Source organism: Pleurodeles waltl, chromosome 3_1, assembly GCF_031143425.1.
Source record: "Pleurodeles waltl isolate 20211129_DDA chromosome 3_1, aPleWal1.hap1.20221129, whole genome shotgun sequence".
NCBI classification, from domain to species: Eukaryota; Metazoa; Chordata; class Amphibia; order Caudata; family Salamandridae; genus Pleurodeles; species Pleurodeles waltl.
In genome coordinates this window covers 1,904,746,895-1,904,772,015 of record NC_090440.1, presented here as the reverse complement: position 1 = coordinate 1,904,772,015, position 25,121 = coordinate 1,904,746,895, and the positions used below count along the sequence as shown (strand labels likewise).

The following is a 25,121-nucleotide window of genomic DNA, read 5'->3' as shown; positions in this document are numbered from 1 at the left end:
CGTGATTTCCTATGATAACTGGCTGAGCCATTTTCCATATACCCTTCTGACCTTGCGGGGCCAGCCCCGGGCCTCATAAACCAGCTTCTCCTGTTGTGCACCCCAGTTTACACATTGGCGCCAATGGGAAATGGTGGGGGAGGGGTGGGATTCTTTCAGCGGGCCGCAATGTCACGTTTGGCTATCATAAGAGCTGTGCCTAGAAATTTTTTTTAGCCCTTTTACCACCAGACCTGTCAAGGACCCAAAACGGAATACCTAATGGGGAATGAGGAACCTCCCACCCCAGCACCTTAGTGAGCTAACCCACTACTGCAGAACAAAACATTTGAAGGTGAGGACAGAGCCAGACCACATGATGGAAGTCGGCGGGAGAGTCAGCACAGCGGGGGCAAATGAGTTCAGTAAGAGGGCCTGGGGAGAGGTAAGCAGTATATAGGTAGTATGTCTGAACCAAGCGTAGCTTTGAGCATATGGTAATGGTTCTAGGTACTAAGAGTGCGTCCCTCCAAACATCGTTCTCGAGGGGGCCTATCCAGATCTCCATCTGACTCGAAGGTGGTCTAGATTGCCTGGGGTGTTGATAATCAGGGTATGGTAAATCTTAGAGACCCCACCTTTGCCCAGTGCACCCTTGAGGAGCTTGGCTTCAAAACAGACTAAATACGGGAAGGGGTTCGGTTTGGATATTGTGGGAGTGAAGGGCGTATCTTAGCTGGACATATCTGAAGACTTGTGTCTTGGAGAGGGTGTAGGTAGTCTGGAGTTCTTCAAAGGTGTGTGCCTGCCCAGACATCACTTAGTTGTGAGATACCAATGAGGTCCCACTTCTCAAACTTCACAGTGATGCAGTCTCCTGCAACCAGGTGCAGTGCCAAAGGGGCGTTTATTGTGTGAGTGTCAAGTTCCATCCAGTGTGGAGCAGGGCTGCTCACTGGGGGAGCTGTAGAGCATATCTATTATTTGAGGATGTTCTAGTTGGGAAAGTTCTAGCCGGTATGCAGGATCTGACCACCCCAGGGTAAACCAGTTTTGGATTACTAGTAGGTGGGATGCCAAGTAGTAACGGTGGAGGTTGACCATGTCCAAGCCTCTATCATACGTGGCATGTTGTCAATGGTTGAGGGCGAGCCGGGGTCTACAGCTGTGACATAGGAAGGAGGTTGGGGTTCTTCCCATGGCCTGAAACCAGGATCAAAGTACGAAGAGAGGTAAGTTTTGGAAGACATCCAAGAATCTCAGAAGTATCCCCATTTTGTATAGGGCTATATGTCCCATTACCTTTAAGGGAAGTGATTGCCATTTGAGGAGGTCGGCTTTGGAGCTGAGTTGATTGATGGGAATAGACTCCTGACAGTCAAAGCAGTCCTGGGATGAACCCAACACGGATTTGGAGGGATTCATCCGAAGACCGGATGCCTCCCTAAGCCACTGAAGGAGAGAAAGACATTGGGGGCCACTTAGCGCCAGCTCGGCAAGGTACAGAAGCTATAAATCTTCGTGACCCTTGTCCCACCTTAAACCACGTAGCTGGGCATCGCTGCAGATGAGGCAGGCCATTGGCTCAAACGCATACAGAAGTGGGAACAGAGGACAAACTTGTCTAGTCCAACGGCTGATAGAGAAGGCGTGGAAGAGGACGTGATTCATCTGGACCCGTGCCGTGGGATTGGAATAAAGGGCCTGGACCATCCCCCGGAGGCAGGCCCCATCCCGGTGTGTTGCAGCACCAATCAAAGGTACATCCAATCCACTGTGTCAAACACCTTTTAAAAGTCTATGAAAAGTAGATCTGAGACAGTAGTCATGAGGTGACGGTGAGCCAGGGTCACAAAGGCAGCAAAGACAATATCTCATGCTACGAGACGGCATGAAGCCGCATTGGTTGGCATGTATTAGTGTGTGGAGGACTTTTTTGAGGCGGGCGGGCGGCCAGTAATGTCTCAAAAGATCTTAACTTCCCCATTAATGAGGGATATAGGATGATAATTGATGCAAGCTGGGGAGGGAGGCTGTGTTTTCGGGATCACTACGATTGTGGCAGTGTCTAGCTCTGGGGGAAAGGTGCCCTTCTGTCCCTCTTCCTTATTGAAGACCAAGAGATGGGGAATCAGGGTATCATGGAACGTAGTATTGTATTCTGCTGGAAACACATTGGGTCCAGGAGTTTGCCCAGAGGCTACCGTGGACACAGCCGCATTAACCTCTTCTGCCGCGTAGGACGATCTCTTAACAGAATGTTCAGTGGGAAGTGGCTTAGCTTTGGGATAGGGAGTTGTAGGCCACAGTGTCCTGTTCCAACCCTAGACGGCACATACTGTTATCTTTCAGACCTCTACTTAAGACACCACCCACAAGGCTTAAACCCTAAAGCCCTATGAGGAGACATCTGTCCTAGTCGCTGAGGAATTTGTCTGTGAGACACTAAGAGGGAGCTCAGAACTGCATCAGTGAGGCATACTCTATAACATACTCCAGTGAAATCACATTGGGTGGGAAATTATGGCTGGAGCCATGTAGCGCTACCTGGCAGAGCTGGAGAGTCATTCTTGGGGGAAACGATTTCTAGACTAGTCAGACGTTTGGAAGGAGTATTCATAAGATGAGAAATCTGCAGGAAGATTTGTCCATCAGAAATGGCCATACTACATCTTTCTTTTGCAAGGATATGCGCAACAAGAGACCAGGAGTGTAAAATGCCTGCTTCACTTGATTATTGAAAATGTAGCTGATGCTGCACTGCTACTTGGCAATCACAGAGCGCAGAGGCAAGGTCTATGTGAAATACAATGGAAGCTGTTAAAGTGCAACATGCTCGAGGAAACAACGGATATTGCTTGGGGACTGGATGTTGCAGTGAAGGAATGAGCAATGTGGTTGATGTGGGTATTTTTAAGACTATTTCCTGTCTAGTTAAAGAAATCCCCATCGCAGGAAAAGTGGGCAGCAGAAAAGTGTGCAGTGCACAGGAATGGAGAAATGTGGGAAAAGAGGAAGCAACATAATTCTTGAAGATGCTTTCAGCAGAGTAATTGTTCCTATATCGTGGTAGCTTTTGTGCCTTTGATGGCAACAAATGCATGTGTAAATCTTTGGAATTGTTTTTTAAAGTTTGCTGGAATTTTAAGACTGTAGAGAGTATTTGGTTTTCCACCCATACTGTATTTTCATAAAGTGCCTCAAATCATTGTTTTCCACTTACTGTTGCATTCTGAAATAGTATTGTAATGGATGTTGTGCTGTATTGTGAACGTGTTGATAGAACATGTGTCAAAACAGCGGAGGGCTGTTACCTAAACCCGTGCTAAGTTTTTTGGTGGCACAACATACAGAAGAATTGTTTTTATTTACATATTTTCATTTTTAATGTACAACACATCAGCACTTTTGAGAAAATAATAATCATGACACCTAAGCACCAATTGTCAGAACGAACATCACTTCTAGATACACATAAAGCATCTGATTGCTCTCAAGGTTTTCCTATTGAGGCTGACATTTAAACGGCTCGCTTATTACATCGTTCTGATCAAGTCTATATTTTTCAGGGGGCCTCCCACTATACTTATGTTGTTACATCTTCCGTTCCATCTGCATCTTGTGTATATGCAGTTAAAAAGTACTGTAGAGGGGACCAAATATCTTTAGTTCTAGACTTTAATGGCTTGAGAGTTATATATATATATATATCTGAGCATCACTTCAATATATTAAACCTTGTATCCAGTCTTTCCTCTTAGGATAGTTCTCAACAACCTAATTCAGTAAAACATGGGTGGGGGGGTTTGCTCCCCACCTTCCGATCTGCTCCAAAATGTTAACTGTACTGTCCAGAAATAATCTTTCCGTGTTTATAATGTTTAAGTCGCTGTAATTTTTTGATCAGCCTGGACTCCGTAGTGGTGGAAGCCATACTCACCACCGCACATGCATCAATATGAATACAGCAGACCCACTGGGGAATGTTTCGCTTGCCAGACCCATGCGAATATGGTGGATCTCACTAAATCAGGGTTCATATGTGAATCAGCGCTGCAAGGAATAGCACAGTCACAAGCTGAACTGGAGCGGATTCCTCCCCCTTTGGTGCAAGGTGCCCTAGATTTAATGAACTATGGACCAAGGAATTTGCATTTTGTGCTTGAGCGGATTGCAGATAGCCAACCTTGTCTGTATAAGATAAGAGTAGATCAAGTAGTTCTGGGTTGTTTGCCAGCCGATGACAGCTTGATCCTTAAACTTTTTAGTGTATCAAAAACACATGTTCAGGGATTATTGGGATATTTGTGAATAAATATAACATTACTGGTAGAACTATGTTATTCATTATTGTAAATTTACCTGCCAGGGATAAACGTAATTTAGTCTATGGCCACCATTTATGTTTGGCTTGATGCTCATCATTTCTGTTTGGATGTAACAGCGTGACTGATGGAGACAATCTCAGGCATGATGCCATGGGTAGCTAACTGCAAGAGAATGAGACCCCAACCACAGGAGCAGTATAGATTACAATTCCTCTATTCAAGCGCAGCTTGAAATATGCCATTGTCATGTGTTCTTTGCCTGTGGTTCTCACAGAATTGAGCCCTTCTTTGTATTAATGAATTGAGCTCTTCATTGTGTGTCTTTGAAATATTGTGCTTTGAGGTTTAATGATGTTGGAAATAAAGGTGGCACTGTAGCTAGCAAGGTCAGGAAAAGTGCACATCTCACTCCAAAAGCAAAGGTGCTGGTGAAGTTTTGATGACCTCAACCTGAGGGATGTGGGTATATAATTCTGGATACACAAACATACTTAAAATGCTCAGCCTGCATATCAAGAATTGGCCACATTGGCAGAAAAAGACGCTGGCTAATAAAGGAATTACACACGCAATGGGTGATGATATAATATTTCCCTAAAGAAGGGATTATTCCAAAATGCAATCAAATGAGATCACAAGAACTATATCGATTGAAAGCAATGGCTGTGAAAAGAGAAATGTGAAAGGAAAAAAATAAAGGACTACATATTTATTTAAGAAATACGTTATGATTACTTCCATATTTTGCCCAGCACTCGTCATTGAGAGTTTACCTTAAGATCTGAAGCAAAGAAGTACTATAATTCATTTTTGTTTAGGATCAAATTTGTTTATTCTCCGACACAGAGGATCCAGATATCAATAGCATTATTCAGAGGAGGTAGCGAAGTGTAGAATGTTGTTACTAATTTTGAACACTCTTTCAGTGTATTCTGTCATACTGGGCGACACAAGATCTGATGCACTTGTATCTGTAGAAGTCAACGTGCATGGTGAAGGTGGAGATGTAAGGGAAACTGAAGTGAAGCCATGTCCTGCATTCAACACGTTCAGCATGCTACACGTGCCTTCATACTTGCACTGGTGGAAGTAGCAGAGCAAATGGGCTATGAGAATGTGCAATGCCACTTTGAAGGCTGGGATGACGTGGATAATGGCTTGGGAGGTGAGTCACATCATTGGATTTCATGGGTAACTTTCTTGTTAATGCAGAGTTTAATTTTCAACTTGTATTTGTGCCTTAGTGTATTCATAATTGTGGAAACCTATGGCATCAGGCTGCCAGCTCTTCGGTGATATCAGCGCTTTCTGGAGTGCCATGTCTTTCTCGACTACGAAGCATTTGTGGTTTAGGCTCTGCCAAAGTATAGGGCCATTGGCTGTACTGAGATGTCAATTTCACAACATGCTTGCTTCAGAGTTTCTCATGATGAAGTGGGAGATGTTGTGTTGTATGGGACTGTGATGCTATTAATTGTGTTTGACCAATGACTTTGTGTTTCACCACTGCGCATATTAGTTGCTCAATGTTCACCAGTAGCACATTATATGTTTGTTCAGTTTAGCCGCCTATTGGCTTTGACATGGCATTAGCCATTACATTCTGTATTCTGCCTATTGGCTTTGACATGCTGTATTCAGTTTAGCTGCCTATTGGCTTTGACATGATATTAGACATTACATTCTGTATTCAGCTCAGCTGCCTTTTGGCTTTGACATGATATTAGACATTACATTTTGTATTCAGTTCAGCTGCCTATTGGCTTTGACATGATATTAGACATCACATTTTGTATTCAGCTCAGCTGCCTATTGGCTTTGACATGACATTAGACATTACATTTGATATTTAGGTTAGCTGCCTATTGCCTTTAACGTGGAGTTAGACATTGCAGTTGAGAATCCAAGCTGTATTTTTCCAAGCTATGTTTTTCCACAAGATGAACCAAGCTGTTTTCTTCACACCAGAATAGACCTGATAAGAGAGAGTACATTTGGTGTTTTCCTTTCTGCTCAGGCTTGGGAAGAGGAGAAGTCTAGGAGATCTGGCCAGTCTCCAAAGGCTTGCGTAGTTTTCCCGAGTCTGAGAGGAGGGGGCACGCTTTTGTAAGGATGACTCTGGGCTACAGTGAGTTAGATTCGAATCTGCTTGACTTCAGGCTGGAACTAGGCGCCAGTTGCCAGTCTCCCGTGTGGGTAGATAATCTCTTTCTCGCAATTGACCGGAGTCGTCAACTTGCAGACCCCAGAAAAATGAAGCTGATGATAGGTCCTACTTGCTCATACGGTGATGAATTTTAATTTTGATGCTTTGCTAATATAATCTGCTGTGTACATTGCAACTGAGAAGTACTGTGATATATTTTGTTTTCATTGCTGCAACTACTTTTACTCTTTTGAACGTGTGCTGGAAGTCTATTAATTCGTCTCTCAAGAACTTGTGGGTGGGGAAGAATTAACAACAGTAAAAGTCTTCTTTGAACTCAGAAGTGCATTCCAGAGAGGTTCTGTAAGCTCCGATAGGAGATAAGTAGAAAGGCAGAACATTTGGTACCAGGAGTGGGGTCGAATTATAGATTTCTACGTGCACAATTTAAAAGTGTATTGTTTTTTGTTGTTTGGAGAATTACAGAAGCACGGCAGACCATGTTTGAAAATGCATGTGTAGTTAAACTGCCTGATGGTGCTGTGAGAAACATGTTTTCTTGTTGTGATAAAGCATATTTAGAAAATGTGCTTTTTGGAAGCAATGATGATCCTTTTGTTTTTGACAGAAGGGTTTGGATACTTTTATCTGCTTACAGAAAAATGCAGGAGAAATGTAGGCAGTTAGAACATGAAAATAAGAATTTACGTGAGCAAATTAGCCAGAATACATTAATGCAAGATAATGCTGAAGTTATAAAACTGCTGTTTTAGAAGAATCTGTCTTTTCCCATTCCAGTAATGAGGGGGTTAAGACAGGTGTGAGCCAGTCTGAGCCTCCGTGTGAGCCAGGTTTTTTGGCAGTCGAAGTGCATTCCTTAACTGATAAAACGGAGAACAGAGCTCAGAATGTGATTTACGAGGTACCATCGCAAAATGCACTAGTAAAACGAAAGATTTTAGAGTTTCTTACTGTTTGCACTAAGCAAGAGACACCGAGTTTCATTAGTTTGTTTGATGTTTGGAAACAGTATAGCCCTCATCTGAGTGAAATCCTAACACTTTGGTACAGAGTCACAAGGAAAAATTATATGCAGCTGCGCGCTTGTGATTTGGCAAATGAAATAAAGACTTTAGGTTTCTGCGCAGTGCAAGAGGGAAACACGGATTTACATGTAAATCAGGAACAGGGGAAGAAAAGAGTGCCCCTAGCTAGGATCATACACTGGATCTGGTACCTGCAAGACAGTGCTAGAGTACCACAGGTAAAAGAGTCACTAGTGAAATTGAGTGCACCATTTGAATTTGTGTCCCCTGAAGATAAAAAGCATGTTTGTTTGACTAATGATTCATTGACTGAAATGTTATTTTCTGGCACAGGAGAAGGAACAGCGTTGTACAATGTGTGTCAGATTTTAAAGCAAGAGCTACGTGAGATGTGTCATTTTTACGCTGATTCTTGGTTCATTGCCAATGGTTTAGCAGTTTGTTTTTCCACATGGCTTGCACCTAACTGGTTCAATTCCTTTGCAGATGTTAATGAGAAAAATTCAGAGAGAGAAGTGTTCACCCAGAATTCTGCCTTAGTGGGGATGGCTAAGTGGGTGCCCCAGAAATGTGAACAGCTGAGAGAAAAAGCCACTTACAGGTGGGCAGAGATGAGAGGGATGCACATTCCCCTAGATTTGATAAAAACTGTGCAGCACGCACAAGAGAAATCTGTCCCACAAGCAGTCACAGAGCAGTTGGGGAGAGGAAAGTTACCAGGACAGATATGGCAAATTGATCAGGTTTTAGGGGGAGTGATTGCTGCTGATTACCAAGGAGAAATCAAAATTATGCTGATAACTAGAAAATAATCTGATTCATTCATACAAATTGGAGACAGAATGGCCCAACTTGGCAAAAGTGCAGTGAATGGAGGTTTGGTAAAGAAGGAGTCTGCCCCAGCCTTTCTGACAGTGCAAGAAAAAGGAAGCTGTGGTGCAGCAGATAAAAACCTCAGTGCTGAGGTGTGGGTTGAAGCCCCAAGTGACCCTCCAGAACCTGCAGAAATTATAATAAAGGGCCCCAAAAACGTCCTGCTGATCATAAAACAGGGAAAAGAGGAAGGGTACATTTCAAATGACAAATGTTATTTGCAAGAAAATTCATACTTTTTTCTTTTTCAGATCCTACCACGTTTCACCACTGTCCCTGAGTGTGCTGTGTGGTCCCCCTTCGGGTGTGTGCGTGTGGGGTCGGGGAAGGGACCGAACCCCCAACCTGAACCTGACTGAATAAAGTGCAAGCACCATGGATCCATTTTGCGCAAATGGCGCCTTCGGTTCAAGTTCAACTTGTTTGATTGCATTCTTCCACTGAAACTAAGCAACCTTAACAGTTAACTGTCTGTGTTTTTTCATGTGGAACTCTGACTTTCACTTACCTTCCAGCAAACCTTTCAGGTGGACTGTGCACCTTTACATGAGTAGAACTCATGCTACATCAAATTGCTATTTTAGAGACACTATTATCTCAATCAGAGTATAAAAGTTTCAGTCTTTTCTGTGTAGATGTACCTGATGTGAAAGGTTATGAGATCTATATGTTAATCCACTTCCATTGCTTTACAGTGATTGCTTTGATCATTCAAATCTGATTTGCTTACAGTGTTTTTTTTTTTTGTGCTGATTTTTATTTTATTTTTTTAAACAAGAGATATGTGAAACAAAAATTCATTGGTCATAGGGTGGAATGTGATGCTATTAATTGTGTTTGACCAATGACTGTGTTTCACCACTGCGCATATTAGTTGCTCAATGTTCACCAGTAGCACATTATGGGGGTCATTCGGGGGCCAGGGTTGGCGGGAGCACTGCCGACAGGCCGGCGGTGCCCCGCAGGGCATTCTGACCGCGGCGGTTCGGACGCGGTCAGATGCGGAAAACCGGCGGTCTCCCGCCGGTTTTCCGCTGCCCTTGTGAATCCTCCATGGCGGCGGAGCGCGCTCCGCCGCCATGGGGATTCTGACACCCCCTACCGCCATCCTGTTCCTGGCGGGTCTCCCGCCAGGAACAGGATGGCGGTAGGGGGTGCCGCGGGGCCCCTGGGGGCCCCTGCAGTGCCCATGCCAATGGCATGGGCACTGCAGGGGCCCCCGTAAGAGGGCCCCACTTTGTATTTCAGTGTCTGCTATGCAGACACTGAAATACGCGACGGGTGCCACTGCACCCGTCGCACCTTCCCACTCCGCCGGCTCAATTCTGAGCCGGCGTCCTAGTGGGAAGGCCGTTTTGCACTGGGCTGGCGGGCGGCCTTTTGGCGGTCGCCCGCCAGCCCAGTGCAAAACCCAAAATACCCTCAGCGGTCTTGCGACCGCGGAGCGGTATTTTGGAGGGGGGAACTCTGGCGGGAGGCCTCCGCCGCCCGCCAGGGTGAGAATCACCCCCTATATGTTTTGTTCAGTTTAGCCGCCTATTGGCTTTGACATGGCATTAGCCATTATATTCTGTATTCTGCCTATTGGCTTTGACATGCTGTATTCAGTTTAGCTGCCTATTGGCTTTGACATGATATCAGACATTACATTTTGTATTCAGCTCAGCTGCCTATTGGCTTTGACATGATATTAGACATTACATTTTGTATTCAGTTCAGCTGCCTATTGGCTTTGACATGATATTAGACATCACATTTTGTATTCAGCTCAGCTGCCTATTGGCTTTGACATGACATTAGACATTACATTTGATATTTAGGTTAGCTGCCTATTGCCTTTAACGTGGAGTTAGACATTGCAGTTGAGAATCCAAGCTGTATTTTTCCAAGATATGTTTTTCCACAAGATGAACCAAGCTGTTTTCTTCACACCAGACTAGACCTGATAAGAGAGAGTACATTTGGTGTTTTCCTTTCTGCTCAGGCTTAGGAAGAGGAGAAGTCTAGGAGATCTGGCCAGTCTCCAAAGGCTTGCGTAATTTCCCGAGTCTGAGAGGAGGGGGCACGCTTTTGTAAGGATGACTCTGGGCTACAGTGAGTTAGATTCGAATCTGCTTGACTTCAGGCTGGAACTAGGCGCCAGTTGCCAGTCTCCCGTGTGGGTAGATAATCTCTTTCTCGCAGTTGACCGGAGTCATCAACTTGCAGACCCCAGAAAGATGAAGCTGAAGATAGGTCCTACTTGCTCATACGTGATGAATTTTAATTTTTATGCTTTGCTAATATAATCTGCTGTGTACATTGTAACTGAGAAGTACTGTGATATATTTTGTTTTAATTGCTGCGACTACTTTTACTCTTTTGAACGTGTGCTGGAAGTCTATTAATTCGTCTCTCAAGAACTTGTGGGTGGGGAAGAATTAACAACAATAAAGGTCTTCTTTGAACTCAGAAGTGCATTCCAGAGAGGTTCTGTAAGCTCCAATAGGAGATAAGTAGGAAGGCAGAACAGGGACTAGAAGAGTAACACAGCTGGGAGAATCTGCAGAAGCCTACGATACTGGTGTATATCACACATAAACAGAAAATATGAGCCTGTGTACTTAATGGCAGCAGAAATAACAAAGACCTCAGTAGTGAAGCAGCTATAAACCGGCAGTGAGCACCAGTTCTCTCACCTGTAAATTATCACGTGATGCATTGTGAGAGCCAGGGTCACAGTGAGTGATCAGCAGGTGGTGGGAACACTGATGCTCATCTTTTCCACATTGCCACTGAGTGTGTGAGTGTGATTTCTCAGTCTTGGTGCTCTCTATGATGACAGTGGTACTCATGCAAGAGAGCACCACCATACTTAATAGTCATGGAGGTGTTCAGGTGAGTACAGTGCTGTGAGGTGAGTCAGTGGTTTGTCACCAAGGTTCAGTGAAGCAGTGGTGCCAGATGGAAAAGATCCACTGCGTATAGCAAGTAAAGGCTGAAGCAGGAGGCACAATGCTTGCAATTCTGTAGACCAGCATACCACTGCAAAATTGTGAATTGTGCTGCAGGACTTGCACCACATATTTTGACTATACACTGAATGCAGTGGAGTGGTGTTGGAGATGTATAACAGAATAGTTACTGTGGAGATGTGTTCAGTTGGGACCATGTGGCTGTCAACTTGATATAATAGCTGTGCAAGGTTTATATCCTGGCCATTTCATATTTCGTGTACTGTGTAGAATTTTGTTGTTAAAGGGATGGGGCTTGCACAGTATTCTAGAGTGTAGTTTTCTGGAGTGCCACCCCTGAATGAATTCCATTCTGATCACCTCATAATCTTTGCCAAAAGTGCTAGGCCAGATTGAGCATGACTTGTGCAGTTATTCTGTACATCTCCTTCAGTCAGTGTATCAGTGAGAAGTTTCCGGGCCTAAACTAGGCTTTGGCTATATTGTGAAGTCACACCGCCTTACCTCAATCTCCTCTGAATGCTTAAAGTGCATGGTAGATATCGTCTTCTGAGCATTCAGCCACACGTCATTTTTCTCTTTCTCAACATCCTTAAGTATGGCCGCGCCTACAATGAAAGAACGTAACTTGAGTAGCTGCCCTAGCTTGTTACTGTGCATCACTTAAAGCAGTCAGGCACCACAAACACACCTTGTCATATGACGGAACCATGCAGGCCTTTTTAACGTGTGCTTTTACAATGCGGTTTTAACAACGAATGCGTCTTTACCAAACATTCCTGAACCACGCAGTTCTTTACAACGACCGGGGCGCTGAACTTTGAAATAGTATAATTTACTATTCCAACTCCAGTCTGCGCTACAGTAGGGAAGGTGTCAGACTTAAAATCCAACACCAGTTTAACAACACATTCCCTTAAACAAGTTGTTGTAAAGACCTGGGTGGTTCATGAATGCCTCCTAAAGACACATTTACTGTTGAGACTGCGTTGTTAAGGAACTGCGTGGTTCCTATTGAGTATTAAAGGCTGTTCCCATACATCTTTGTTGACTACGTCAAAATCTTAAATTGCTGTGCGATTCGTAGCCTTCAGTCTGGTGGCGTCTGCTAATTCTTTTAAGAAGTTTGTGCACTTTAAAAAACATTTTATTAATCATCTTTTTCAGAATCGTCACCTAAAAGTGTCAACTTTCACAGAAATGTTCAATTTTACACATAGCCTGCAAATTCAGTACCTTCAACCTTTGGCGCGCCTCTCCACGCTGACTCGAGTGCATGTACAAGACTCTTGCCAAAGTGGTCACTTCAAGGAGTGGGGTCTCATATTGAATGCTGTACTGTGGGATGTTATGTGTCTGCTGTGATACAATAATCTTTCTGGAAGAAAGGTGTGCAAAAACACAATAGAACACTACTGCAGCACACAATTAGCAAAAGCTCTTTACAAAGAGCAGGGCCGGTTTTAGGACTGGTTGGTGCCCTGTGCGACAGTTTATTGTGGAGCCCCCACACCATGACCTCTTCGGTTTCACTCACTAACTCCCGGCAAATGTGCCCTTCATCTCTCCCTTTTATGTACATTCATGTGTTTTAAAGCACTTGTAAAGACTGGCTTTACTAATCCACTCAGCTAGCTACATAAAATATGGGGGCATATTTAAGAGCCCCTCGCTCCATTCTAATGCCACATTAGCTTCATTTGGTTTGCACTAATGTGGCGTTAGAAGGCCAAAAGCGCTGTGCAATATTTTCAAAGTGGCACAATGCATGCATTGCACCACTTTGTATCCCTTTGCGCTACATTATGCCTGCGCCAGGCATAATGTATGCCAAGGGGGCATCCCCCATTAGGGGGGGCCAAAAAAATGACACCAAGAAATCTGTCAGATTTCTTGGCGTCATTCTTTTCCCGCACTTTTAACGCCTGCTCAGAACAGGCATTAAAAGGAGGCTTCCATTGGTTACAATGGGCCTCTGGGTGCTTTGCAAATTGACGTCAACATTTTTTACGCTAATCCTGCAAAGCACCAGACTAGCGTAAAACATTCTGACGCTAGTCCCCTAACTACCACCATGGTGCGCCATATTTTAAATATGACGCACACATGGTTGCGTTAGGGGGGCACTAAGGGGTGCAAGAAAAGTGGTGCTGCCCTGCATGCAGCGCCACTTTTCTTAAATATGCCCCATAGTTCTGTTTTTTTGCAGAAGGCATATTAAAAATATGCTACTTTATTTGAGTCAAAGCTGCCACTAGGCAAAACTCCCATCTCTCTCTCTAGCAGGAACATGAACCACAAGAGATATCTTGACATTTTAATCGTTTCTTGAAGGCTAAACGCACAAAGAACTTTTCAGCAGGAGCTTTTAAATCACAAGTTTCGTAAGTAATTGCTAAGCACAGCACCTCCATGAGGTCAGCGCCAAGTGCGGTCACACCGCTCACACCGCCCAAAAGCCGGCCCTGACAAAGAGGCTCCGTACCACTGGCCGGTCGGCAGAAACTAGCTTTTCAGGACCACCAACTGGTATAAATCAGCAAAACTACATTTTATTTGAAAATGTTATATGGCTCTTAACACGCATTACTGACTACAGAATACGATTGTTAGAGAAACAACTCTTGAGTCAGAAGCCAGGAATTCAAATTCTTGATTTTGTTTATTCAGAGTCACACACTAATCCCAAATTCTTTAAATAAATGTGAAACGTTAACTGATACTAAATCTCCACTTATTTCATTATCTTTAAGAAGCATCCAAACAGTTTAATCCTGCCCACTACTCCCTAAACTCTTCCTATTCACAAAAATATATTAAACAATCTACTTACAGTTTCCGCACTTTCCTCTGTAGTCTCTTTCTGGTTAGATAAGCCTTTTATGTCAAAGCCTACCAGACAGTGCTGCTGTCTGGTTTGCAGACATTTTGGGGACATTCTGAAAGTTTCCCTGTGAATACAGCCTGCCCATTGCTTACCACTGGCTTTGTGGTTTGTAACTCACATTTGCTTGCTTTCTATTTGCTGGCTTTATTTATTTTAGATTGTCCAGCACGTATTTGTTCCTCCTGTGGAGCACATCCTGTTCACCATTGCTGCATGTATGCTTCCATGAGTGCTTACTTTCTGTAAAAAGGCCTTTAAACTTTGTTCTTACCTTGTCACATTTACTGTATATTCAAAGACAGAGGACAAATGTCAGGCTCTGTCTCTATGCTGGAAACCCTACATCGAAGGCTCATGGAGGTGGAGCCATCGGTAAGTATATCAGATGATCCACCCTACTGAGAACGAATAGTCTGATGTATTGTGTTCAGTTTGGGACTGCCAGGGAAAGCCTGGGGGTCCTGATCAGAAAAAATCAAAATGGCCCCTACATTCTGGAAGAAAACTCCCATGGTGTAAAGGTCATTAGTATTTTGTTTTTCAAATACAAACTCCAGCTTTGGGAGTTTGCTTTTGAAAAACAAAAAAGTTTCCTCAGAGGTTGCATGAATCATGGAAGGCCACATAGCAAACTTTCAGTGCCGTCAGAAGAGTTGCGATGACGACGCTCCTCTGAAAGCATAGTGATTTCCACATGGCTGGCGGAGCTGTCTAAAATATGGCAGGTGGATGTCCAGCCAGGGTGGGCATGGAAATGATCTCTGCCACCCTGATGAATGGTGGGCCATCTGCCAATCTCTAAGTCAGGACCTACATTCTTGGTTGTAAAAATGGTTTCAGGGAACCAGGCACTCAGATTCTCAAATCCTGTAGTCTAACACATTACTTGTTGAGGTCCAGAGTCTACACTGTTACTTCTCTTTTTCAGACACCAGAACTCAATATTATTCACACTTGCCAGAGCCTTTTGTTCTTGATTCTCAGGTCCTCAAACACAAAACGTACCTATATATATATATATGTATGGGCAGTGTTTGAGGTCTTGAGGTGAAGTATTCGTTAATATGACTTAGATGCGGTTTTAGTTAATTTTGAATAGTTTTGAAATTATGTGAGATTAAGTAAGCAAAATAATTGATTTTGCATTTTTTATGTCTTAATGTATAGCTTTTGTTCTCTCTTTGATTATTTCTATCTCGTAACAATTTAATAGTGGTCTTTGGTGTCCTCTATGTTGTGACATTTGGCTTGATAATACTTTGTTCAATATTTGTTGTGAAATCTCTTTGGCCTTGACGAGGTGAATGAAAAGATTGTAAAAGTTGCAAAACACATTTTGGTCCCTTGTTTTCTTTAAGAATAAAGATATCACAAATCTTCATAAATAGAACTAGTCCAGTTTTAATGTAAACACTGCATTCAATTATCCACAATAAGAGAAAAATCCTGAAGAAGCTACCATCATCTTTTTACTTTGAGATCTCAAACACTGTCCTTTTGTGTTTTTGGTTTGATATTGCTTGGGGGAAGTCAATATGATAATCTTTGAGGTCTTTTAAGTCTGACTAAAAGAGCTTACTACTACCCCTTCATGTCATTTGATCTTAAATATGTATATGTAAGCTCATGTTCTGTACTAGTGAACACAAGTCTTACATACTGGGCTAAGGTATCTTACAATACCACAAATCAAATTCTTGAAATCAAGATTCAGAAAAGTCTATGCAAGTTCAGGTTCTATACCTGAGACCCAAAAACTGAAACTCAAATGATGAACCAAGTCTTAGGTTGGTAAATACCAGGTCTAAACTGCATGAAATGATAAGTAATATCACATTATATAGTTTTTGTATGGCGAATTGTTCACTGATACCATGGTTCTACTGTCAGCAAGCGTACTAAGCAAGCACGACCCTCCCTATGGGTTTAGTAAGGGTTTTCTACTAAATAATTTTTTGAAAAATACAGAAACCCAATAGTGCTTTTTATAGAGTACACTGTATTAACTTTTCAATTATTAATACTTAAATTGAAGAGCACAGCCATTAAAACAAATATACAATACAGTCCTCAATTTTCATATACTTGTTTCTCTAGGATTCTACAGTGGTCAAGCTCCGCGTTCCATTTTCTAATGCTAGATGCTTCAGTTTTTCTCCAACATTGTTCTATGTCTTTTGTCTCTATCATAATCCCAAGCTGACAAAGATTTTTGAGCATCTATTGGCTTTCACATCATCTAAACTATTTGTTAGTGCCAGTTGTAGAGAGAGAACCATGGGCTATTGCATAATCATCAAGAGAATACCTACTATCTTCTCTAGTAATTCAACAACACCCAACATCCTAGACAGAATGCAGACAATCTCACCTTTCTGCATCTTAGATAAGTAGGTTGTGTGTTTTTCCCCAAGTGCCACAGTTTCTCCGTAGTATTCTAAATACTATGCAATATAGTCTATATCACGCAGAGATTGCAACTTCTTTGGGAGCAATTAAAGCAATTTGCCAGTTTTGTTCTCAATTTCACCAGTATCTGTTTGCAGTCTTTTTTAAGCTGCGGGAATGTATCTGAGGTGTCGGTGACAAGAGTTGTTTATATTGGTGACATTTTCCTGTCTTGAAAGGACTGCCATTGTGATTTTTGCTCCTAGAGGACTGAATTTAGGAAGCTCCTCATGATGATTCAGATACAGTGTCAGAGCAAGTCCTGTAGGGAGGCAAACATTCTTATAATAGTATACATCTTCCAATTTGTTATTCTTAGTGTGTTCCAGCCCGAGGATCGCTCCATTGTCGAGATTTCAGCCAGGAACATACCAGCCAACACTGTTTGTTTTGTGCCCTCCATTTCTCCACAGAGTCTCCCTACTTATACCAAAGACTGTTTTTGTAGCAGCCCAGTGTAAGCTTTCCCCATATAAAAAGTGAGCTGGTTCCTTATACCCAGTGCCCATCTTTCATGAGCTGGGTCAAATCTGGTGTAAAACAACCAGTCATGTATCCCTACTAGATGTGTTGCATGGTAATATATTGTGAAAACAGCCACTCTCTGCCCTCGATTGTATGGTGATTTACAACATTTTGCAATACTGACACCAAAAAAAAGACCTAATCATAGAGATAAAAGTCTTAAATAAACTGTTTGTGAGGAGCCTGTGATCATCTGCCAGGAACAAGCTGGATTTTTTCCAGTTAATCGTTAGGCCTGAAAACTTTACAAATGCACTAAGCATGTGCATCTCATGTGATCCAGATTTCTCAGGGTGTTTTAAGGCATATAAAGAGTTGGTTCATATAAAGACATGTTGTATATAGAGATACTTTGCCCTCAATCCCCATGACCCGGTTAAATCCCAGTATTTTGTGTTCTGATATGATGAGTGCAGCCACTAATTTAGCAGCACACATGAACTGTAATGGAGATAAGGGGTAACCCCATTGGATACCATGTGGAATTAGGATAGGGTGCGATAGAATACCATTTACCAGCACACAAGCTTATGGTTCTGTGTAGAGGAAGCAAGTGTATGCCAAAATGTTGATTCCTGGTTTAAATGAATAAGCAATGCAAATACATATTCACAGTCTAATGAATTAAAAAGCCTTCTCAAAATCAATTGGTTAAACTGCTAGAGAGGCTTTCTTGTATTTGCCAGTTCCAGTGCATTAATCAAATGGCGTATGTTATGTCTGGCTGTTGTACGTGGCATAAAGCCACCTTGGAGCCTGCAGATCACCAGCTCAATGTTCAATGTCGATGCATTAGCAAGCACATTAGCTAGTATCCACCCTCTTAATAATGAGGTAAAAATATCTAGTGATAAAAAGTCGCTTTTTTCTGATGTTCTACAAGATTTAGGTATGATTGCGATTACTGCTTCCATAATGCACTTTGGTGGTATTCTTGCCTCTTTTACACATGTAAACATCTCCCATAAGTATGAGGCCATAAATGAAGTGTCTTTAGGAATGCCATCTGGATGAGGGTTTTTTCCTGACTGTAACTGACCAATTGCCGCTTTAATTTTGTTAGATGTGATTTCTTGATTCAAAGTGTCTTGATCAGCCTCCGATATTAGGTCAATTGGTAGTTTTGCTCCAAATTGCCTAGACATGACGTTTCTATCTTGGAGGTAGAGGTGCATGAATTCTTGTAGAATTTAGCAAACTCCTCTGTGATTGCCTCCAAGCTACTGAGTTCAGGTCTATCAACAGTTTGAATGCTAAAAACTGTTCTAGGCCGTTCTTCCCTTTTTAGTCTGTCAATAAACCAATTAGCCAGCCTTGTTCCCATGTTCATACAGCCTGCCCTGGGATGCAAGTCCTGCTTTTGGGCTTCGTTGAAGGCGAACCAGCAATAAAGTATTTTTGGCAAATTGAGTTCATATATTTGGATTTCTATTGCTTTATACCCACATTGTTGGTTTGGCAGTCGAAAATGCAATCTTCCATATTAAGTTATTTCTTAGGTTTGGCTGTATATCAAATCGCCCTGCCTTCTAGTACTGGTTTGAATGCCTCCCATGATACAACTGGGGACTTCACTGGAAACCTACTAAAGAGGGAATTTTGTTCTGTTGCATCTCATAGTATCTCTTTTAGCCGAGAGTTATTAACCCACAGTTTATTTAACTGCCACGCAGCCAGCCATTTACTAGCCCCTCCACCCTCATACTTATTGGTGCAAGGATTACGACCCCGGTGTGTATAAAAGTATCTAAGGCTCTGTGTGTTTCTGACAACAATTTTTTAACAGTAAAAGTTTCTAAATCCATTGGCTAAAACAAATAGGTTTTACAGCTACAAGTGAAATGTTCAATACTCCAAATAGCACTGATATCCCAGAAGTGACGAGAGGTCTGCACATAAAGACCCTAGACAAGTCTTTGATATGTTTTTGTGAGACTTTATGAATTTTATGTTGTTCTTTACTCTCCCACGCTTGTCTACTGGATGACAGATATTAAGATATCTCTAAACCAAAACGTTTTGGGCTGGATTGGCGATTTTTACAGTTGACAAGATAAAAGAGGCTGTTTCAGATTTAGTTAATGGGAAAATCTCTGTGCTAGATGGATTCACTATTGAATGTTTTAAAGGATACTCTGATTTGATTATAACCTACCTGATTCAGAGATATAAGGAGGCACTCTCTATGGGGTATTTACTGGCTCTCATTACGCTGCTGTTAATACTGGGCATCTTGGCAGTGGAGGGCTCTTTACATACAGTCATCTCACTAACCAATAGAGATAATAATATCCTGGCCAAATTATTGGCACATGCTCCTATGGACCTCCAGATGAGAGGTAATTCATTCCAGTCAAACCTAGGCAGCACAACCGAAGAAGACGGTTCTCAATTATCCATAATGGTCACCTACAGCTCCCAGCCATGGTAGCATCGGAAGGCACAGATAAGCTATTCAACACTATCAAATGGCTGTTTCATTTTGAAGTGTTATGCAGGATACACATTGGTAATTGTTTTTTTTTGTCTCCTGTCAAACTGATATATGAAGATATTTAAAAGTCAGGAGCACCCAACTGAACAGTTGACATCAACTCGAAAGAAAACATTTTTTGTCACATATATAAACGTTTTGTAATGTCACTGAGAAGTTCATATAAAAGAACACATTTATTACTGTGAACACTCTATTGCCAAGGAAATGCAAATATAAGCATAATAAAAGTCCAAAGATACATAATGTCTCTATATATTAAAAAGCCGTATCCTCTGGCATAATCCTTCTATTAAAAAAATTAGAGGCCATACAGTCCTTGGAGTGCGAATCAAGTTGGTATGTAGAACTGACAGCCGCCAACACATGTTTTGTCTTTATAAAAGACTTCTTCATGTATCCAAATTTCCGTTCTAAATAATGCCATCAATCATTGTTCCATACAGATAGATTCGACTTATAGGGGAATAACCACAGACACCCAAAGCATAATGTAATCAAATGACATAGTACCATATATGTCCAAGTGAAGTCCTGATTTTGTCGCTTATAAATTCTAATATGTTCATTCAAATTAACTCGCAGGAATGGAAAGAAACACAGCCCAACCCCTTGATAAGGGTTAACGCACCTCTGTGGAGTTATTTCCACAAACACAGGACGCAATGCACTAGAGCGCCAAACGGAACTAATATATGCATATATGCAAGTACTACTGTGAGAGTATGTGTAGTATTGTTCACTCTGGCTTTATACAAGAGAGGCTTTCTACGGGAGAAATTAGAAAGTATACATACAAACACATAGCATTTAACTATCGCAAACTGCAGCAATGGTATCATATTCACTACAACCCCCTACTAGAAGTGGTAATGTAAAAACTAAATGCGCTACAACTGACAGTACCCATGCTGCTCTGAGGTACATTCATGGGAGATGTCAAAAGCAAGACCACATAAACTGTAATATACAAATGTCCCACGCACAAAGCAAACAGTCCCAATACAAAGTTAAATACTAAATTAGCAAACCAAAAACTTATTTGGCAAATAACCACATTCATTTACATGGAATACATATATATACAGTATTCATAAACAACCCAAGTAGTAGATACTGTTTCCATATGTTCCATGTGCAATAAATATAGTATTTTAGCAGCCTAAAGATTTTCAACTTGCAATTATTGTCCTTGTACCAAATCGAAATAGAGAACAAAGCAAACACATGTTTCGACCAACTATGAAGACTTCTTCAGGGCTGCAAGAGCGCATCAAAAGACATACAGTAAGTCATTCTTAAAAGAAACATTTAAAATAGAAGAGTATAAGAGAATACCCCATGCTATGCTAATATACAAGACCACCACACAAATAAAAAGTAGTGAAAGATACATGATTGTCATAGAAGGTCCTCAGAGTCAGGGGTGGGCAATAGTTAAAGAATAAGTAAAACAAGATGAAACAGAACCACAAACCATAGCTAAATAAACATGCAATGTAAAAATTAAAACCGAGACCAAACAACCAAGCCAATAGTAAGCAAGACCCCATGTGTGCTACCAAGTGTTAAAAAATACAAAAGATTATCACAAACCCAGAACAAACAATGAATCATGTCTAGTACCTTAAGCATCATATCTAAGCAAGTCAGTTTAAAATCATCACAAATCACTGGTCTTCCAGAAAAGAAATTAAATTCAGGTAAAATTCTATGGAAAGGAAAAAAAATAGATACAAAGTCAGTTACAAGTAAATAAAACAAAAAATTTAAAGAAACCTTCTTACTATACTTGAAAGTAAAAGTAGAAAAGGTAAAACTCTAACCTACTGGAAAATAAACCATCCTCTTGTAAGTGAAAAAGTCCATATCATTATGCTTCAGCAACAGATGTGACAAGTCAAAGAAAGACTGTAACTTAAGGCAATAGCCATATCAATAAGGTGACCAAGAAAAACCTCTTGATACAGGTTTATGCATCTACAAAGAAAAAAACACAAACCAATGAGCCAAACATCCATAAAATAATCATACTCAATATGAAATTGTCACACCGGTAATACTAAAGTATATCCAAATTCAAATGTCTAAGGGCCTGATTTAGGTCTTGGCAGAAGGAACACTCGGTCACAAACATGACGGGTATCCTGTCTGCCTTATTACGATCGCCATAGGATATGAGATCATAACAAGGCGGACGGGATATCCGTCACACGTGACAGAGTATTCCCCTCTGCCAAGACCTAAATTAGGCCCTAAGTCACTAATAAAAGACTAGATCAGAAAAAGGTAAGTAACATGAAGGGCATAAAAATGCTCCTAGGCTAGGGAAAACAAGAGGGGGACAAATATAGAGAATCAAAAAAGCAACTGATACTTACACTGAACAGAAACCCAGTGAGGACATATTCCTGTATCTTAAAAGAAGCAATTATGATATGTAATGGCCCCCACTGTGCTGAACCAATATTGAACTTGAAAATCATGTAATACAGGTCCATATTGAAAAATGTGCATATGTATATAAACGCCGCCAACAAATGATACAGCTGTGTGCAGTAACAATTGCATGAAACGCCAACATTGAAGTAACAAAAATGGCAATAACAACAGCAGGCACTAAACAATAAAGTTGATGCAAAGGATAAAGATAGGAAGACAGTGGCAACACAAACCAATCACAGTGGGAGATTGGTGGTGTGAATGTCCTCTTGTGAGGTCCAGGCAATTAAAAAAATGCATTTATATTGAAACTAGTCTTATTTCGGCCCCTTTGTAGTAAAGGTGTGTGAGAGGTAGTGCACACATACCAAGTGTGGCATAAAGAGTATGGTTGTGACAATACTGCAAAGGTATACCCTTGTGTTGTCAGTTGGACCACAATATCGGCAATCCAAATACTCATTAGATAAGCTAAACACAGGAAACAACAAGGAAACAATTGGGGAAAAAGCACAACTCACCCCGTTATCCAATTTCACACTAAGAACTGTGACAAGCCCTGCCACCAAAAGTAGGATAGAGACGCTGAAACGGACCAGGCATAAATGTGCACAGTAAAAAACTGAAGAAGGACAAATGTGTTTCCCTAATGTGGGACGCTGGAGAACGTACCTAAAAGAGCCACCATATTAGATGAGAGTCCTAAACCAAAAGAACAAGGACTCAAAACAAGTAGCCTTACACTACTTAGATTTTCACGAACCATGAATGGTCCAAGTCAGCATTGTAAGAAAGCGCCAAGGTGTGGGATAGATGATCCACAGAGGACCCACAGCGCGTCCAGCACTGGGTGAAGGAGCAACAATTGAAGACTCGTGTTGTCAAAGCCAATATTACAGAGAATGAAAACCCACTCAGTTGCCATCTTGGTGCATGCACCAAAGCTAATACGACCAAAAGATCCCAGTTTGTATACAAGCACTCCCGGCCTTGATAATAGTAATGTGGAAAGAAATCCCTCGTATAATGTTGCAGCACATCACAACAGGTCCATATTAGATGAAGATGAGAAGTAACGACTAGGAACCCATACAAAGTCCAACTCAGCATTCTGAGAAAGAATGCCACCCTCCAGTCGCAATCTTAGTATGTGCATCAAAAATAATATGAACCTAGAATCTTAGTTTATGTCAGCACTCGCAATCTTGAGAATGGTTACCCTGACAAATTTTTTTATTCACATGGAGTTAGTAATGTGCTGATGATGAGTACAAGTGTGCAGAAAAAAAAGTAAAATAAAATAAAATAAAATAAATCACCCTGACAATGGGAATTAAAAATAGCAGGCATTCAGTAATACCCTATCAATATAATCTAAAGAAAAATGGTGTTACCAACACAAAAAAAGACAAGATGACAATCTATAGCGGGATAAGTTTGGAGTATTACGTGACAAAAAATCTAATTGTTATCCACTGGAAGGAACATGTTACCTGTCCTTTTCGTATCCTCTTTACAACATAGACAGTGACAAAGATTTTTTTACAATGGCCAGCACATTACAAAATTCTCTTCACCCAAAATACCCCAAGATGTTCCAAGTAACCGTTAATGTAGAGAGATTTAAACACAAAGTATGTTTGATTCGAAAACATCATTGCTTAACTTTCAGACAATCAAATTGTTCACCCAAAATACCCAAAGATGTACAAGATAACAATCAATATATAGAGACTGAGACAATCTATGTTTGATTTGAAAGCATTGTTGCTTAACATTCAGCGTGCATCTATAAAACTGTACAGTTCCCTGTTGATATTGAAACAACACTCAACCACCCTAAGGCCCTCATTATGACCTTGGCGGGCAGCTACAGCCGCCCGCCAAGATCTGACCGCCGGGTGGCCGCCAATGCGGCACACCCCGCCGCGGTCATTATGAGATCCCCGCCGGCCCAGCGGGGATCTCGGCCGCAAACATAGGAGCTGGCTCCAAATGGAGCCGGCGGTGTTGCGGCCGTGCGACAAGTGCAGTTGCACCCGTCGCGCTTTTCACTGTCTGCATTGCAGACAGTGAAAAGCTGCATGGGGCCCCTAGGGGCCCCGCAACTCCTCGTACCACCAGCCTTTTCCTGGCAGTTGAAACTGCCAGGAAAAGGCTGGCGGTAGGGGGACTCTTAATCCCCTGGGCAGCGCTGCTAGCAGCTCTGCCCTGGCGGATTACTACCGCCGGGGCCATTGTGGCGGGAAACCGTCAGCCCCGGCGGTGCGACCGCGGCGCTTCTGCCGCAGTCGTAATGACCAGGGAAGCACGGCCAGCCTGTTGGCGGTGCTTCCGTCATTTCAGCCCTGGCGGTCTTGTACCGCCAGGGTTGTAATGACCACCTAAGACTGCTTATCCATTTGGCCTCCTGTTTACTTAAAAGTGCCACCCTATTGCATCCATGATGTGACATATGTACCATATCTAGTGCGTGACACTTGATTTTGATCTCATCATGATTATCATGGACTAGATTGTAATGCACACCAAGAGGGTATCTCTCAGGTCGGTTCCATATGGCATGTAAATGTTATTGAATCCTCTCCCTGAAACATCTAATGGTGCTGTCAACATATATATGTGAACATTGACAGATAATGATGTACACTGTAAATTTCGAACCACAATTAATGAAATCATGCATGTGAAAGCAGCCACTATTATTGTATCATTGTATTGAAAGTGCGCAGTTCTGTCCTTAGTAAATGGGCAAATGTTATATCTCTCACATTTATACGTTTCTGCCCTTTTGGAAGGTTTTGCAGACACAATGGTCTTGGCATGTTCGTCCGTGGGTTGGGGAGGGGAGCTGAGCCCCCTGGATTTAGGTACAGTGAAGTGTAAAACTACAGCCGCTGTAGTGTTATGCTGCCTGCACTAGTACACCTGCACCCGACCGCAACCTACCTCCCCCACCCCCCAAAAAAACAATCCGGGTCGCCCTCCCCTAAAAAAAA

The 25,121-nt window shown here is 42.0% G+C and overlaps 1 protein-coding gene across 1 annotated transcript in view; it reads right to left on the bottom strand.

Annotated features, from left to right (window-relative positions):
- The window catches only part of FLACC1 (flagellum associated containing coiled-coil domains 1), a 245,081-nt gene that overhangs the window by 92,863 nt on the left and 127,097 nt on the right, over window positions 1-25,121 (bottom strand). Inside the window, exon 11 of the mRNA XM_069226071.1 lies at window positions 11,831-11,934. Within this exon, the coding sequence (XP_069082172.1) occupies window positions 11,831-11,934 (104 nt within the window). The remainder of the gene's footprint in view (window positions 1-11,830; window positions 11,935-25,121) is intronic.